This window comes from Sorex araneus, chromosome 9, assembly GCF_027595985.1.
Source record: "Sorex araneus isolate mSorAra2 chromosome 9, mSorAra2.pri, whole genome shotgun sequence".
Taxonomy (NCBI): domain Eukaryota; kingdom Metazoa; phylum Chordata; class Mammalia; order Eulipotyphla; family Soricidae; genus Sorex; species Sorex araneus.
In genome coordinates this window covers 3,418,509-3,433,646 of record NC_073310.1, presented here as the reverse complement: position 1 = coordinate 3,433,646, position 15,138 = coordinate 3,418,509, and the positions used below count along the sequence as shown (strand labels likewise).

Sequence of the window (15,138 nt, the reverse complement as noted above, 5' to 3'; positions counted from 1 at the left end):
AGAGAGCGCTCTCTCCTAGCCACGTGCCTAAGAGGAAGCAGGATTGTCCAGGGGTCACTCCTGGGCATTCTCCACCAACAGGGCTGACGATTCAGATGGGGCTCGAGGATGCGGTGCTCAGGCCCGCAGGGGCCCATGTGGTGTCAGGCACTGAACTGGGTCGGAGCATGCAAGCATATGCCCTAGCCCCTGTTCTGTCTTCCTAGCCCCCAAAAATATTTTTGAATACTTTAGGGCAGTGAGATTGTACAGAGTTAAGGTGCTTGCCATGCATGCAACTGATCCCAGTTCAACCCCTGGCACTGCTCATGGTCCCCTGGGCACCACCAGGAGCGATCCCCTGAGTACCAGTAGGTGTGGCCCTAAAACCCTAATACTAACATACTAAAACAGGACGATTTCTGTTTGTTTGTTGTTCTGGCCCACACCCAGTGATATCTCCTGGATCTATACTCAGGGATCACTGCTGGCAGTGCTTGGGGGACGTTATGGCATGCCGGGCATCAAACCCGGGTCGACTGCATGCAAGGCAAAGACCTTACCTGCTGTACTATCGCTCTAACTCACAGGAAAACTTATTAACCAAAATTTCTGTCTCCCATCTAAATATAAACCAGGCCAATCTTGCTTCGCTTCTAAGACCAGACAAGATCAGAGACTTAATAACGAAACATTGGGGCTGGAGATTTGGCAGAACTTCTCCCTCAAACAGAGGTGCTCGCTAACAACAGTGAAGGAAAACAAAGTAAACGGTAAATTCTAGCAACACAATGAGTCAAGAGCATCAGAATTCAGTTTATTGGCAAGACAGACATCAAATACAAAAGTCTCATGGAGGAAGGGGTGTGAGAGGCGCACACCTCGGCCTGGGCAGGGTGGCCCGGGGGGAGGGTGTGGGTGCTGTGGCTAGAGGTGATTGATCAGGGGCACCCCATGCGAAGGCAGCTCCTGATGCAGCTGCCGGAAGAGCATGGCGCAGCGGTTCCTCTCCTGGGTCTTGCCCAGGGTGTGGTAGAGTCTGGCCTGGAAGTAAACAACATCTCTCATCTGCTCCTTGCAGTCCACCTTTGCGAAATAGCTCTTGGCTTCGCTGAGGTTCTCAATGGCGGCCTCCAGAGCTGAGGGAAAGTGGGGGAGAGACCACCCAGTTTAACTCAACAGAATGCATGCTGTTCAAAAGTTAATATCCACTCTTAGTAATTTAACATGGATCAAGTAATTTTACATTCAACAATATGGAAGACACACACACACACACACACACACACACACACACACACACACACACACACATACAAATGTATTAACCATTCATTGGTCCTCAACCTTCGTGTCAAACAAGTATGTAAAAGCACCTTAAATGTGAGCCCCGATTTAAAACTCTTCTGCACCTGGTGCCCTAATGACTCCGGGCACGGCCTCCTACCTTCGACTTTCTTCGCTGGGTCATAGGAAGCTGCCGACGCCACCTGGCACTTGGCCACTAAGAACATGGCCCGGCCTTTGTCCAAGACAGCCCCGTCGGCCAGGATGGGCTCAATAGCCATGTGGAGAAGACTCAAGGCCTGTTCTGGGATCCCCAGGATGAGCTGGAAAACAAAGATCACGTGGCACTGCGCCCCGCCACACCCACCCGCTCTGGCGGGCACGGGGGCTCCATCTCTGGCTCCCCCTCAGCCGCCAGGCCTGGGCCTCCCGTGCCCAACAGTGTAACTCAGTGTGTGGCGAGCGGATCTCGGGCTCCGAGACACAGACGGGAATGGTGAGTCACACCATGGAAAGCTTGTCTGTCAAAAAGAAGAAATCCTGTGAACTGGAGATTCTAAGAGCCGGGCTAACTGTGTAAGAATCCCCGGAGGCACCAAGAGGGGGGTGGATGACGCGAGAGTCCCTCACAGGGGTCGAGTGGCGGCCCCTCTTTGAACTACAGGCACCGCATATGGTCCCCTGAGCGTGGCCGGGTCCCTCCCGAGCACAGAGCCAGGAACTGCCCCTGAGCACCTCTGGATGCAGCCTAACCACCCTCCCCCACATCCACAAACAAACAGGATCACTGGGGAAACGGGGAAGCACTTCCTTACTACACACTCAGGGTACAGTGAAGAAACAAAGAAACTTAAAAGGAACATAACCTACAAAAGCAGCTGTTTAGCGCAAAAGAAACAGTAACAAAGAACTGAAAAGCAGGAAAGATGAAAGACATGTGAAATACAGTAACAAAAGTTCATTTATCCTTAAATTATGAGATATAAATAAATGACACATCAAAAGGTAGAGGTTTGGAGAGATTTACATATACAGCCCAAATAACGGAGTCCAAAGTAAGTGGGGAGAAGCCGATGGACGCCGCGAGCAGAGCAGCCCGGGGGCAAGGGCTGGGAGCTCAAGCCCATCCTCTCGGCGAAGAGAACGACGCTGGAGCGGCTCGCTGAGCCAGCCGGTGCCAGCGGGCACTTCCTGCGAGGACCAACCTCAGCGGACACTCGGGACCTCTTCCAGGCAGAGCAGAAGCCAAGTCACAAAGTCACACTGGGAACATTTGTTTTTCCTCAGTCCATTTTTGGGGCGGGGAAGGGCGCCCGCGGCCAGGCGCGGGGCTGACTCCTGGCTCTGCACTCAGGAATCACTCCTGGCAGGCTCAGGGGACCATATGGGGTTCTGGGTTGAACCCAGGTCAGCCTTGTGCAAGGCAAGTGCCCTCCCCGCCGTCCTACGACTCCGGGCCCTCTTGGTACATTTTTATATACTGAAACCTTATAATATATCTTCCGTTACCAAGTGCAACTAAGTTAGATATCAGTAGCAAGAATACTGAAAATTCACAGACACAAAAAAAAAAACCAAACACCATATCTTAATTAATAATGGATGAGTCAAGGAGGAAATCACAAAAGAAATTAGAAAATCATTGAGATAAAAGCCACGATGTATTGGCAGCAATGGAAAGCTTCTAGATACAATGAAGGGATTTCATATCTGGAAAGATATATATTAAAAAAGAAAGCAGGGGCTGGAGCAATAGCACAGCGGGTAGGGCGTTTGCCCTGCACGCGGCCGACCCGGGTTCGATTCCCAGCATCCCATATGGTCCCCTGAGCACCGCCAGGGGTGGTTCCTGAGTGCAGAGCCAGGAGTAACCCCTGTGCACTGCCGGGTGTGACCAAAAAAAAAAAAAAAAAAAGAAAGCAGCTCTTTAACCAGTCAACAGAAATAAGACTTACAGGAACAAGTGTACACCAAGAAATCAAACAAAAACAAATTCTCAGAAAGACAGGACTACAATTTAGCAAAACTAACCCAAGAACAAACTGAAAATCTGAGTATACCTATAACAAGAAACTGAACCAACAGCCACAAAAATTTCAACCAAGAAAAGTCTAAGATTATAGGGCTAGAGAGAGAGCACAGTGGGTAGGGTTCAATCCCTGGCATCCCATATGGTCCCTGAGCACCTCCAGGAGTGATTCCTGAGTGCAGAGTCAGGAGTGACCCCTGGGCATCGCCAGGTGTGCCCCCCTCAAAAAACAAAGAAAGAAAAGTCTAAGATCAGATGCCTTCACAGTTGAATTCCACTAAATCAAAAATTTCGATCCCATTCTTCCGTAAAATCAAAGAGTTGTGATCTCCAGAAAACTACAGCCAACAGCCCTCAGGAACAAAGAAACAATAATCCTCAATTAACACCCGCAAACAAGGCCAGCTGCAGATGAGAAGGGTCACAGAAGGGCCAGGAGATGGGTCTGTTCCTGGGCCACTCACTTGGGCCAAGCACGATCCCAGCTGCCCTGTGGTCACCAGCAATTTCCGGCCGCGTCACCGCCTGGTGTGGGGGGGCACTGCACACGCACCTGGAGTCAATCTCAGCCAAAACGACGTGCAAGTACTGAGGCCAGGGGCGGCAGACACACGAGGCGCAGGACAGGAGTGAGGAGCCGGGAGCACCGTCTGAGTGTGTGCGTCCCATAGCCGGGGTGACAGCTACAACCCCACCTGTCAGCCCTGTCATGGCAAGGCGACTGGGGGGAGAGGAGAGACAACTCAGAGAGCCGGGGCAGCGGGAGGGCACGCGCCTTGCACACAGCCAACCCAGGTCCAATCCCTGGCGGTGTGTGCCACGCCACCCTCCCCCGCCAACACAACAAACCTTACAGACGTATTTCTAAGAACTAAACCCACGTGGCTGGTAAGCATGTGGAAAGATGCTCGACACCCTTTCAGGAGAGAAACGCAAAGCCAAGCCACAGTGAGACACTGCTTCGTGCCTGACAGCGGGAAGGAGCGACTGCAGAGGGAGACACAGTGCTGCAAGGCATCGACGAGGCGCCGGCCGCGGAGGAGCAGCCTGGTGGTTCCTGAGTTCAGCAGAACTAACACGCCCGCAGTCCCAGGCCCAAGTATACCCAAAAGAAAGGAAAATACATCCGCACAAGAACCCGAACGTGAACACTAACAACTATTTATAATTGCCGAAGGGAGCAACAACCATTAACTAATGAAAGGAAAAACAAAATGTAGCATATCACTCAATGGAATATTAACCTGCCATTAAAAGGAAGTACACGGGCCACAGAGCAGTGAACCTGAAAACAGAGCACTGAGCCAAGAAGCCTGGCAGGGAAGGCCAGACGCTACGTGAGCCCAGTTACCCGGACTCTTCAGAATAGGCGCCCCATCGAGGCACAGAGCGTGGCCGCAGATGCAGGGAGGTGGTGGAGGGTGGAGGGTGCGGGGAGGGAGCAGGGGGGGAGTTCTTGGCAGATGTTCCGAGTGAGATAAAAATATTCTGGACTTAGGGGCCAAAGTAATAACACAGCAGGTAGGGTACTTGCCTTGCACACAGGCAATGCGGCCGACCCAGGTTCAATCCCTGGCACCCCATATGGTCCCCTGAGCACCGCCAGGAGACTGCTCAGCACAGAGCCAGGAGTGAGTGTTGAGCATGGCCAGGTGCAGCCCGAAAGCAAATAACAAAAAATTCTGGACTTAGTGGTGATGACTGTAAAACACTGTCAGCTGTCTTAAAAGTCCTTAAATTGTAGACTTTTAAAATGCTTACAATGGTGAGTTGCACAGGGGTTACTCCTGTCTCATGCACTCAGGAATTACCCCTGGCAGTGCTCAGAGGACCATATGGGATGCCGGGAATCGAACCCGGGTCGGCTGTGTGCAAGGCAAACGCCCTCCCCGCTGTGCTATCACTCCAGCCCCACAATGGTGAGTTTCATCTTAATTTTCAAACTCAGAATTGTGGGGTTGGAGAGATAGTGCAGCAGGTAAGGCGCTTGCCTTGCACACAGCAAACTGAGGTTCGATCCCTGGCATCCCACATGGCCCCCTGAGCACTGGCAGGAGTGATTCCTGAGTGCAGAGCCAGAAGTAACCCTTGAATATTGCCAGGTGTGGCCCAATAGCTAACTAAGTAATAAACAGAACTACTAAGGAAGCCAACAATAAAAATGGATTGCGAAGCATCTTCCCTGGAGATCTGGACTCATTAGATTAGAGGTAAGGTCAGGTATGTAGATTTGGACCTAAGAAATAAGTGTAAGACGCTTGCCTTGCACGCACCAACCTGGGTTCAATCCCTGGCATCCCATATGATACTCTGAGCACCACCGAGAGTAATTCCTGAGTGCAGAGCCAGGAGTAGCCCTTGAGCACAACTTGGTATGGCCCAAAACCCAAAAATAAACACATAAGTAAATAAGTAATAAAAGCTATCTCTGTTCAGAGATGTGAATATATTAAAAATATTTCTAGGGGCTGCAACGATAGCACAGAAGGTAGGATGTTTGCCTTGCATGCGGCCGACCCTGGTTCAATTCCCAGCATCCCATATGGTCCCGAGCACCGCCAGGAGTAATTCCTGAATGCAAAGCCAGGAGTAACCCCTATGCATCGCCAGGTGTGACCCCCCAAAAAATAAGAAAAGAAAAAAAATATTTCTACAAATTCTAATGCAGAGTCAGTTAAAGGAGCATTTGCTTTAGTCAGTAAATTCTTGCTGCGAGTTTACAATGAATTCATTTATAATATTTTTTCCCTATGGCCAAAGCAATAATAGAGCAGGTGGGGGCACTTGTCTTTCACATGGCAGCCCTAGTTCTCAATCCCTGTTCCATCCCCGGCATCCCATATGGTCTTCCAAGCACCGCCAGGAGTAATTCCTGAGTGCAGAGCCAGGAGTAAGCCCTGAGCACCACCGGCTGTGAGTCAAAAACAAAACAAGACAAAACAAACAAAAATAAGAACAACAACAATAATGAATATATATATGTGTATATATACGTTTTTCCCTCTCTCTGGACTTGAGCAATAGTACAGTGGGTAGAGCACTTGCCCTGCCCATCGCCACGCCAGGTTCAACCCCTGGCACCATATATGGTCCCCCAAGTCCCTCCGGTGTAGCCAAATGCCAAAACCAAAGCAAAGTAAAATATATTCCTGGGTGGGGGATTTATCTCAGTGGTAAGATGCATAATTTGCATGTATAAGATTCTGAGTAATGCGCAGCACCTCTAGAAAAATTAATAGCCTACTAAATTTAAGTCCTACTAGGTACCGTGGATACAGGAGAAACATGGAGCCCCTTCTCTCAGCACTTTTTTCGGCGGGGGGCAGGGGAGTGGGAAGAGGGCACACCCAGCGACGCTCAGGGCCACTCCTGGCTCCGCACTCAGGAATCACTCCAGGTGGGCTTGGGGGATCATGTGGATTGCCAGGGATCGAACCCGGGTTGGCTGCATGCAAGGCAAACACCCGCCCGCTGTGCCCTCACTCTGACCCCTCTCTCAGAGACTTCACATTCTCCGGGGGGTAATAAAACGATAAAATTCCATATTGTTTCATATTCAAAATCTTTCTACGAATACACGTTTGTTAGATCTCGCTGGGCTGCGGGCCGTCGGGATTATGCTGACGCCAGCGTCCTCTGGAAGAGCTGAGTGCCCCGTGCCGGGGTCGCGGGGTGCTGGCTGCTCGCGGGGCGCACTGCGAGACTCCGTACGAGCAGGTGAAAACTGACCACGACGGACACACCTCTTCTTTCATTTGTTTTTGTTTGGGGGTCACACCCGGTGATCTCAGGGGCTACTCCTGGCTCTGCACTCAGGGGTCACAGGTGGCAGGGCTCAGGGGACCACGTGGGATGCCAGGGTTGGCCGAGTGCAAGGCCCTCGCTACCCACTGTACGACTGTCTTGGCCCCTGCACACGGTGCAGACAGAGCTGGGCTTACCTGGGCAAAAGCCAAGTTGAGCACCGTCTCCGAGGCCAAGTACTGCAAGCGGTACTCCTTGGAGAGGGCCAGCGCCTGCAGGAGCACAGGCAGCGCCATGGCGGGGGACGAGGACCTCCAGTACAGCTCTGCCATGGACAGCAGGACACTGCGCGAAGAGGGACACGGCGTGAGGAGGCTCGGCACAAACCCCCGCCGGCACGTGCACGGGCGCGCCGCCTACCTGATCACCATTTCCGTGTTCCTGGTCTTCTCGCAGTGAACCAGCAGGCTCTGCAGGAGCCGGTGTGCCTCGGACATCCGGTTCTGAGCTTGCAGCGTGACTGCTTTCCTGCCACGGAAACCAAGCGATGTTGAGACTGGGGGCTCTGCCGCAGCGTCAGGCCTAGCCTCGGTGTCTGGCTCCTCTCGGGCCGAAAGGCCCCTCAGGGGGAACTGAGCCTGATGAAAACTTGGCTAAGAGAAAGATGTGTGTGACCATGTGGGTGCATACTCCGACACACATGCAGCAAGAGGCCTGGGGATGGACGGGCAGAGAGGACACGAGCAGAGCGCTTGCCTTGCACCTGGCTGGCCTGGGTTCGAGCCCCAGCACCCTACGTGGTCCTGTGAGCCTGCCAGGAGTGCTGAGGGCAGTCAGGAGTAAGCGCTGAGCACTGCTGGCCTTAGTGATATCAGAATGTTACGTTGGGGTAACACTTATTTTCTCTGTTGTGCTTACTTGTATTTTCTAATTTTCTGTAATAAAAGGAGGGGGGGTATTTTTTTTCTCCCTAAGTTATACTTAATAAACTCATTCACAGACAAGTAAGAATAAAGCCATTTGAGGATGATTTTATTCGGAGCCGGAACCTTCCGAGTTTCTGACCTGTACACACCGTCGGTGCTATTCAGAGCCGTGATCCCCGCAACGAGCGAATCGGCCAAGTGGTATTTGCCGTCATTCATGGCTCTGTCAAACTGTATCTTCTGATCACACAGCATCCAGAGCTGGCAAGGCGACAAAGAGCCATCAGGAGCAATGGCGAACGCTCACCTCGCTATTCACAGGCACGTAAAAGTATTTTGGCTCATGTAGCAAACAGCACACATTGTTTTAGATGACGCATTTGTATGTCTGGCCCCCACGGCGCTCGGGGGCCACACAGTGCTGGGCTCGGCTGTGGAGCATTCTCTGCAGCTCTCAGGCGTTCCTGTGAGCTGGGAACGCCACCGTGTCATTCATTGGCGTGTGGGCCTTTCAAAACCAGCAAACAGCTCTACAGGCTGAGCACATGCTTTGCATATGGAAGCCCAGGTTGGGGACCCCTGAGCACAGAGCTGGGAGTAACCTCTAAGTACCACTAGGTGTGGCCCCAAAGCCAAAGCAAAAAACACAACAACAAAAAACCACCAAAAAGGGGCTGGAGTGATAGCACAGCGGGTAGGGCATTTGCCTTGCACACAGCCGACCCGGGTTCAAATCCCAGCATCCCATATGGTCCCCTGAGCACCGCCAGGGGTGATTCCTGAGTGCATGAGCCAGGAGTGACCCCTGTGCATAGCTGGGTGTGACCCAAAAAGCAAAAAAAAAAAAAAAAAAAAAAACCACCAAAAATCCCCACAATAAACATCAGTAGCCCCTCAAGCTCCCCCCGATTCCCTCCCAGGGGCAGAGGCGATGCTGCCAGGCATCCCAGTAGGTGTCAATGCCCCGGCAGCGCCAGCGACAGGCTGGGGAAGGCAAGGGACAGCAATGGGCCCTGGGTTCAGCGATCTCAGCCCACCTGTGAGGTCGAGGGTGCAGCAAGAGGCTGGACAGCGGGGAGGGCCCTGGGAGCCAACGGGGAGCTCTGCCAGGCGCGACCCCTGAGTGCAGAGCCAGGAGTAAGGCCTGCGCACTGCTCGGTGTGACCACCCGCGCCCCGCACCCACCACCCAAAGAACACCAAAGAGAGCCGAGGGGTACGACATTTTCCCCAAAGGCTACTCCATCCTGGGGGAACAAGACGAGCACTGCCAAGGAAGAGATAAGAACGGCACAAGGGACATTTCACTCGAAACGTCACCACAGACAGGGACGCTTGTCCTTAGTCCCAGAGCCAGAGGGACAAGACCCAGGGGCTGATGAAAGCTGAAGACAAGGAAACAAAGGCGCCGACTCTCTCCCTCCCCCCAGCGCCTCCCCCCCTCCCCGCACAGATGTCACAGAACAGGCACGGCGCACTGAGGGGCCTGTTGGGTGTCCTGCCCTGACCACGGCAGCGGGAAAAGTCTCTCGGGGCCGGGGCAGACAGCGAGAGGCAGGTTACCTGGGCGTGCTGACTGTTGGGGGGGAATCGCCCCTTCAAGTGCTTGAGGACCTCCGAAGCTGCAGCGAAGCAACCCTAGACAGAGAGAGCCCGTGGGATTAGCGCCGGTGGGGCCGGGCCTGTGTACCAGGCAAGGGGCGCGGGGCTCCCCGCTCCCCCTGCAGCACCTAGAAGACAACGAGGCCAAGACCACCAACATCAAAGGCCAGTTCTCAAGGTCTGAGCCAGTTTCCCCAGCCTCTGTCCCAGGAAAGTACTTTGTTTTCTTTTTTTTTTCTTTTTGGGTCACACCTGGCGATGCACAGGGGTTACTCCTGGCTCTGCACTCAGGAATTACTCCTGGCGGGGCACATATGGGATGCTGGGAATCAAACCCGGGTCAGCTGCGTGCAAGGCAAACGCCCTCCCCGCTGTGCTATGGCTCCAGCCCCCAGGAAGGTCCTTTTGAGCCAAGGGGGAGAAGGACAAGAGTGGCCGGAGGCGCTCTCCATCCGGGGACTCCCCGGGGCACAGGTCACGGCCCTTCTCAGAGGGCGTCCGCATCAGTGGCGGCTCCTGGGCCCGCCCGCTACCTGCTCGGCGTGCAGCTCGGCGAGGTGGCAGAGCGCCACGGCGAAGGACTCGGTGTTGTTCTGCTGCACGCCCGCGCTCACCGACTCCAGGCTGTTCATGCTCAGCAGCATCTGCGCCTGCTGCAAGGCCATGGTGCTGCAGGGGGACAGGGCAGCAGGGGACAGGGCAGCAGGGGACAGGGCAGCAGCGCTTCAGGCACACGCTCAGTCGCCTCGGCCAACCCGCGCGATGGAGGTGGCCCATGGCCCGACAGTCACCCGCCAAGGCCAGCGCCCCGGCCCGCCTCAGCACAGGGTGGTAGCAGGGATGGTGTGGGCGGGCGCCAGCCTTTGAACACCTTCCGGGGCCCCCGGCTGCCTCCAGCCCCGTCACCTGCGCCCTGAGGCCCAGAAGCGGTGGCCAGTGTCTGCGGCTGGCGCGACCCACACGGCACCAAGAAACCCTCCCAAGCACAAAACCTGTCCTGGAGAATCGGAGATTCACCTTTGCCTAAACGTCAACCAGGGGCCGGGGCAAGAGGACGGGGCGCTCGGGCTTAACGTTAAAAATCGGGTCCAGGGGCTGGAGCGATAGCACAGCAGGTAGGGCGTTTGCCTTGCACGAGGCCGACCCGGGTTCAAATCCCAGCATCCCATAGGGTCCCCTGAGCACGGCCAGGGGTAATTCCTGAGTGCAGAGCCAGGAGTAACCCCTGTGCATTGCCGGGTGTGACCCAAAAAGAAAAAAAAAGAAAATCGGGTCCAGAGGTTGACCCCAAGCAGAGGCCAAACAAAGCTACCCCAAGGCGGCACCGGCCAGGACACAGCCTGGGTGAAAGGGACACAAGCTCTAAGACAGCTCAGGGCTCGGGGACAGAAGAGAGGCTCCCGCTCAGAGGCGCCTGTGCTACCACTGTCAACCCCTCCGTGCCTTGGGCATATCAGATGCGCGAACCTGGGCGTCCACACCAGCAGGGACCTCACGGGGCAGATGGGAGACGTGGACAGGCACAGAAAAAAATCTTGGCAAGCCCACGCAAGACACAGAATTTTTGTTTGTTTCAGGTGCACACCCCACAGTGCTCAGGGCTCACTCCAGGCCCCGCGCTCAGAGATCACTTCTGGATGGGCTCAGAAGACCTTGGGGGATCAAACCCAGGTCAGTCGCGGGCAAAGCAAGCGTGCTGTCTGCAGTGTTGTAGATCCAGTTCCAAAACATAAAATATTATTTATTTATTTTGGGGGGGGTCACACCGGCAATGCACAGGGGTTACTCCTGGCTTTGCACTTAGGAATTGTGCTCAGGGGGCCATATGGGATGCTGGGGATTGAACCCGGGTCAGCAGCGTGCAAGACAAATGGCCTACCCACTGTGCTATCACTCCAGCCCCCCCTAAAATGTTTTTAAACTCTAAAGCATCCTCTTTAATCCCCACACACAAACTTCCATCAGAGGGCAAGACTGCCTCCCTCTGCGCCTTCATGTGACCAGCTGGCGACCGCGCCCCTCTCCACGGGGTCACCCCCATGGCCTGGCAGTGGGTCACAGACCCACCTGCGCCCATAGAGCCTCCAGATGGCCGTTTTCTGCGCGATGCTGATGTCGATGAGCTCCGAGAGGCTGTGCTTCCAGTGCAGGAGGTCCGAGTCCTTGAGGGCGTCCATGAGCTTGTGCGCCGTCTTCCCGGCAAACGCCCTCTGCTGGACCAGCGACTGGATCCCCAGGGAGGCCAGGTACTAAAGGACAGAGCAAGGCTGTTCTGGGGACAGCTCGACCATTATCAGAGGCAATGGCCCTCTCGTGGAGAGCTCGAGGAGGAAGGGCTGGAGGGTTCCTAAGGAATAAGTCAGCCCTGCGGAACTCTGAGGAATAACACCAGACCCTTACTTAAACCATCTCACAGAGACAAGCCTTACCGGTAACCCGAAATGCACTGCTTTCTTCACGGAATGCTCGAGCAGGACGTAGCTGTCAGACCTCTTCTGCCCCAGCACGTACAGCCAGCTCTGCAGCAGAAATCACCAAGATCCATCAGAACCGTGACAATGGCTGTGCTCGACTGAGGTATCAGTGCGGAAGGAACAAAATAAACCCTCTAACACAGATTTTCACAGAACTTAGTCCTACACTCAGCTCCTTCCTGGCGGGGGAGCTACTTTCTCTTCTACTTCACAATGAACTTTTCTATCTTTGAAAATGAATCAAGGGGCCGGAGCGATAGCACAGCGGGTAGGGCATTTGCCTTGCACGTGGCCGACCCAGGTTCGATCCCCAGCATCCCATATGGTTCCCCAAGCACCGCCAGGAGTAATTCCTGAGTGCAAAGCCAGGAGTAACCCCTGAGCATTGCTGGGTGTGACCAAAAAAGAAAACGAACCAATCAATTCTCTAAAATATGCTTTCACAAAAAAGCGAAACCAATGCGACACGTGGCAAACCATCAGACTGAGATAAACAAGCCCTCGGTCTTCTGCAGGCGGCAGAGTCCGGCGAGGGTGCAGGAGCCCCGGGGCTGCCCCGGAAGGCCAGGTTCTTGGGAGACGGCCGCACCCCGGGTTCCGCTGACACCCGGTGACCATATGTCTTTCCAGGAACAAGGAGCCGTGCAGACCCTTGACGCCCAGGTTTACCGGGAAAGGCCTAACATTTTAGCCAAGAAATGTCCCCCAGAGCAAAGTGGATGTCAAGAATCAAGAAAAAGAACTGGGTCTGGTGGGCCGGAGCGATAGCACAGCAGGTAGGGCGTTTGCCTTGCACTCGGCCGACCCGGGTTCGATTCAATCCCCGGCATCCCATATGGTCCCCTGAGCACCGCCAGGAGTAATTCCTGAGTGCAGAGCCAGGAGTAACCCCTGAGCATCGCTGGGTGTGACCCAAAAAAAGAAAAAAAAAAAAGAGACCCCTGGGGCTGGAGTGATAGCATAGCGGGTAGGGCGTTTGCCTAGCACGCGGCTCACCCGGGTTCGAATCCCAGCATCCCATATGGTCCCCTGAGCACCGCCAGGAGTAATTCCTGAGTGCAGAGCCAGGAATAACCCCTGTGCATCACCAGGTGTGACCCCCCCCCAAAAAAAAAAGAACTGGGTCTGGGTTGTCCTTCCTGGAGCCCCACGACCAACTAACCTCTCCTCCCAGCTAGGGACCCCCGCCCCTAGGCGCCTGGCCCAGGCGCGGCTCACCAGGCAGTGCTGCAGACACACGTGGTCGTTGGACTCCTGGGCGATCCTGATGGCCTCCTGCAGGGCCAGCTCTGCCTGCTGACTGACCAAGACCAAACGTCAACATCTCACAAGACGATGACACACGACACACACACACAGCACACACAGCACCTGAGAGGAAGTCGGGTCCCAGGCGGGCCGGGCAGTGTCCCCTGGGGCTCTGTCCCTCAGAGCTCCGCCCTGTGCCAGACTCGAGGATGTTTAGCAGCGGGGACACAGCTCACGGCCCCCCACAGAAAGGGGCACCCGGAGCGACTCGTCTCAGTCCCTGAGGAGCGAGCAGGGAGCAGACGGCACAGCAAAGCCTCCTCTGCCTGCCATGTGCGACTTGTCACACGGTGGATGGCACTGATGTTTTTTATAATCTTTTTATAATATAATCTTTTCTAGGCGAGTTCTGAGAAGTAATTTAGAGCTTTCCACTTCTGAGTGTTTTTCTGCTCATGTGTTCTCCTCCGACCAGACGGCTCCCTTAACCTCTCCGCTCCTGTGGAAATGAAGCAAAATCCTCTGGGCCCCTGAGCCTTCCCTTCTGAGCGCAGCTACAGAGACGCCATCTGCGCCCTGGCCTGCCGGACTGAGCTAAACACTGTGCCGCCCCTTCTACAGGCATCACCTCTGCTCAGTTCCTCTCTTCAGACTCTTTATAATTTTTTTTTTCCTTTTGGGTCACACCCAGCGATGCACAGGGGTTACTCCTGGCTCTGCACTCAGGAATTACTCCTGGCGGTGCTCAGGGGACCATATGGGATGCTGGGAATTGAACCCGGGTCAACCGCGTGCAAGGCAAATGCCCTCCCCGCTATGCTATCGCTCCAGCCCCTCTTCAGCCTGTTTATAAACTTAGGGAGGATTTGGGGAAAAAGTTCTACAAATGGGGCCTGGGACACAGCACAGAAAGCTGGAACACACGCTTCACACGCAACAGGCCCTTGTTGGCCCTCTGAGCACTGTGCAGGGAGCAGCCCCTGAGCACTGCTGGTGTGGCCAAAAACAAACTCCTCTTTTGGTTTTGTTTTGGGGTCACACTGAGTGGTACTCAGGAATTATTCCAGGTTCTGCACTCAGGAATCACTCCTGGCTGCTCAGGGGACCATATGGGGTGCCAGGGATTGAACCCCAATCTGCCATGTACAAGGCGAACACCCTCCCAGCTGTACTATCACTCTGACCCACAAACTTCTACAAAGGCTGGGTCACTGAGGATATCAAAATAGAACCCAAATTTCTTTGAGTTTTACTTGTTTGGGGGAAATTTTTAAATGTTCTTTCAATAGGAATTTCCCCAAATTGCTTTTAATTGAAAAGGGCTGAATTGTCCCTCTATAACTACTTGCTTAAAGAGATCAGGTACATTTGCTTATTTACATATCTTTCATATCTAATTCCTTTTATGCTGAGAGGCATCAGAACATAAGCGGCTGGAGGACAAGACGTACTCTCTACACACAGGCCCTCAATAAACACCAGCTGACTGAACTTTATGAAGACCTGATGACAATGAACGTGACACTTGAAGTGCTGGAGTGATAGTACAGCTGGCAGGGACTTGGTGCAAGGTCCCTGAGCTCTGCTGGATGGGACCCAACCCTTCACTGTGCCAAAAAAAAAAAAAGTCCAATTTCCTTTGAACTTTTTCAAATACCTAAAATAACTTTTATGGGCAGAGACAGAAAAGTAGTCAGGGCACTTGCCTGGAACATAGCTGACCCAGGTTTAATCCCTAAATTCCACACGGTCCCCCAAGCAATGCCAGGAGCAACCTCTGAGCACAAAGCTAGGAGTAATCTGGGCACAGCCAGGTGTGGCAAAGGGGGAAAAAAAGCTTTTATATTCAC

General features: G+C 54.0%; 1 protein-coding gene across 2 annotated transcripts in view; it reads right to left on the bottom strand.

Moving 5' to 3' along the window:
• Positions 1–775: 775 nt before the first annotated feature.
• The window catches only part of ANAPC5 (anaphase promoting complex subunit 5), a 29,134-nt gene continuing 14,771 nt past the window's right edge, over positions 776–15,138 (bottom strand). For both annotated transcript variants that reach the window (XM_055147357.1, XM_055147358.1), the window contains 10 exons: positions 13,259–13,340; positions 11,996–12,085; positions 11,634–11,815; positions 10,100–10,235; positions 9,528–9,602; positions 8,105–8,226; positions 7,460–7,567; positions 7,237–7,384; positions 1,427–1,589; positions 776–1,118 (listed from right to left, as the gene is read on the bottom strand). In XM_055147357.1, the coding sequence (XP_055003332.1) occupies positions 907–1,118; positions 1,427–1,589; positions 7,237–7,384; positions 7,460–7,567; positions 8,105–8,226; positions 9,528–9,602; positions 10,100–10,235; positions 11,634–11,815; positions 11,996–12,085; positions 13,259–13,340 (1,318 nt within the window). In that variant the 3' untranslated portion in view covers positions 776–906. The remainder of the gene's footprint in view (positions 1,119–1,426; positions 1,590–7,236; positions 7,385–7,459; positions 7,568–8,104; positions 8,227–9,527; positions 9,603–10,099; positions 10,236–11,633; positions 11,816–11,995; positions 12,086–13,258; positions 13,341–15,138) is intronic.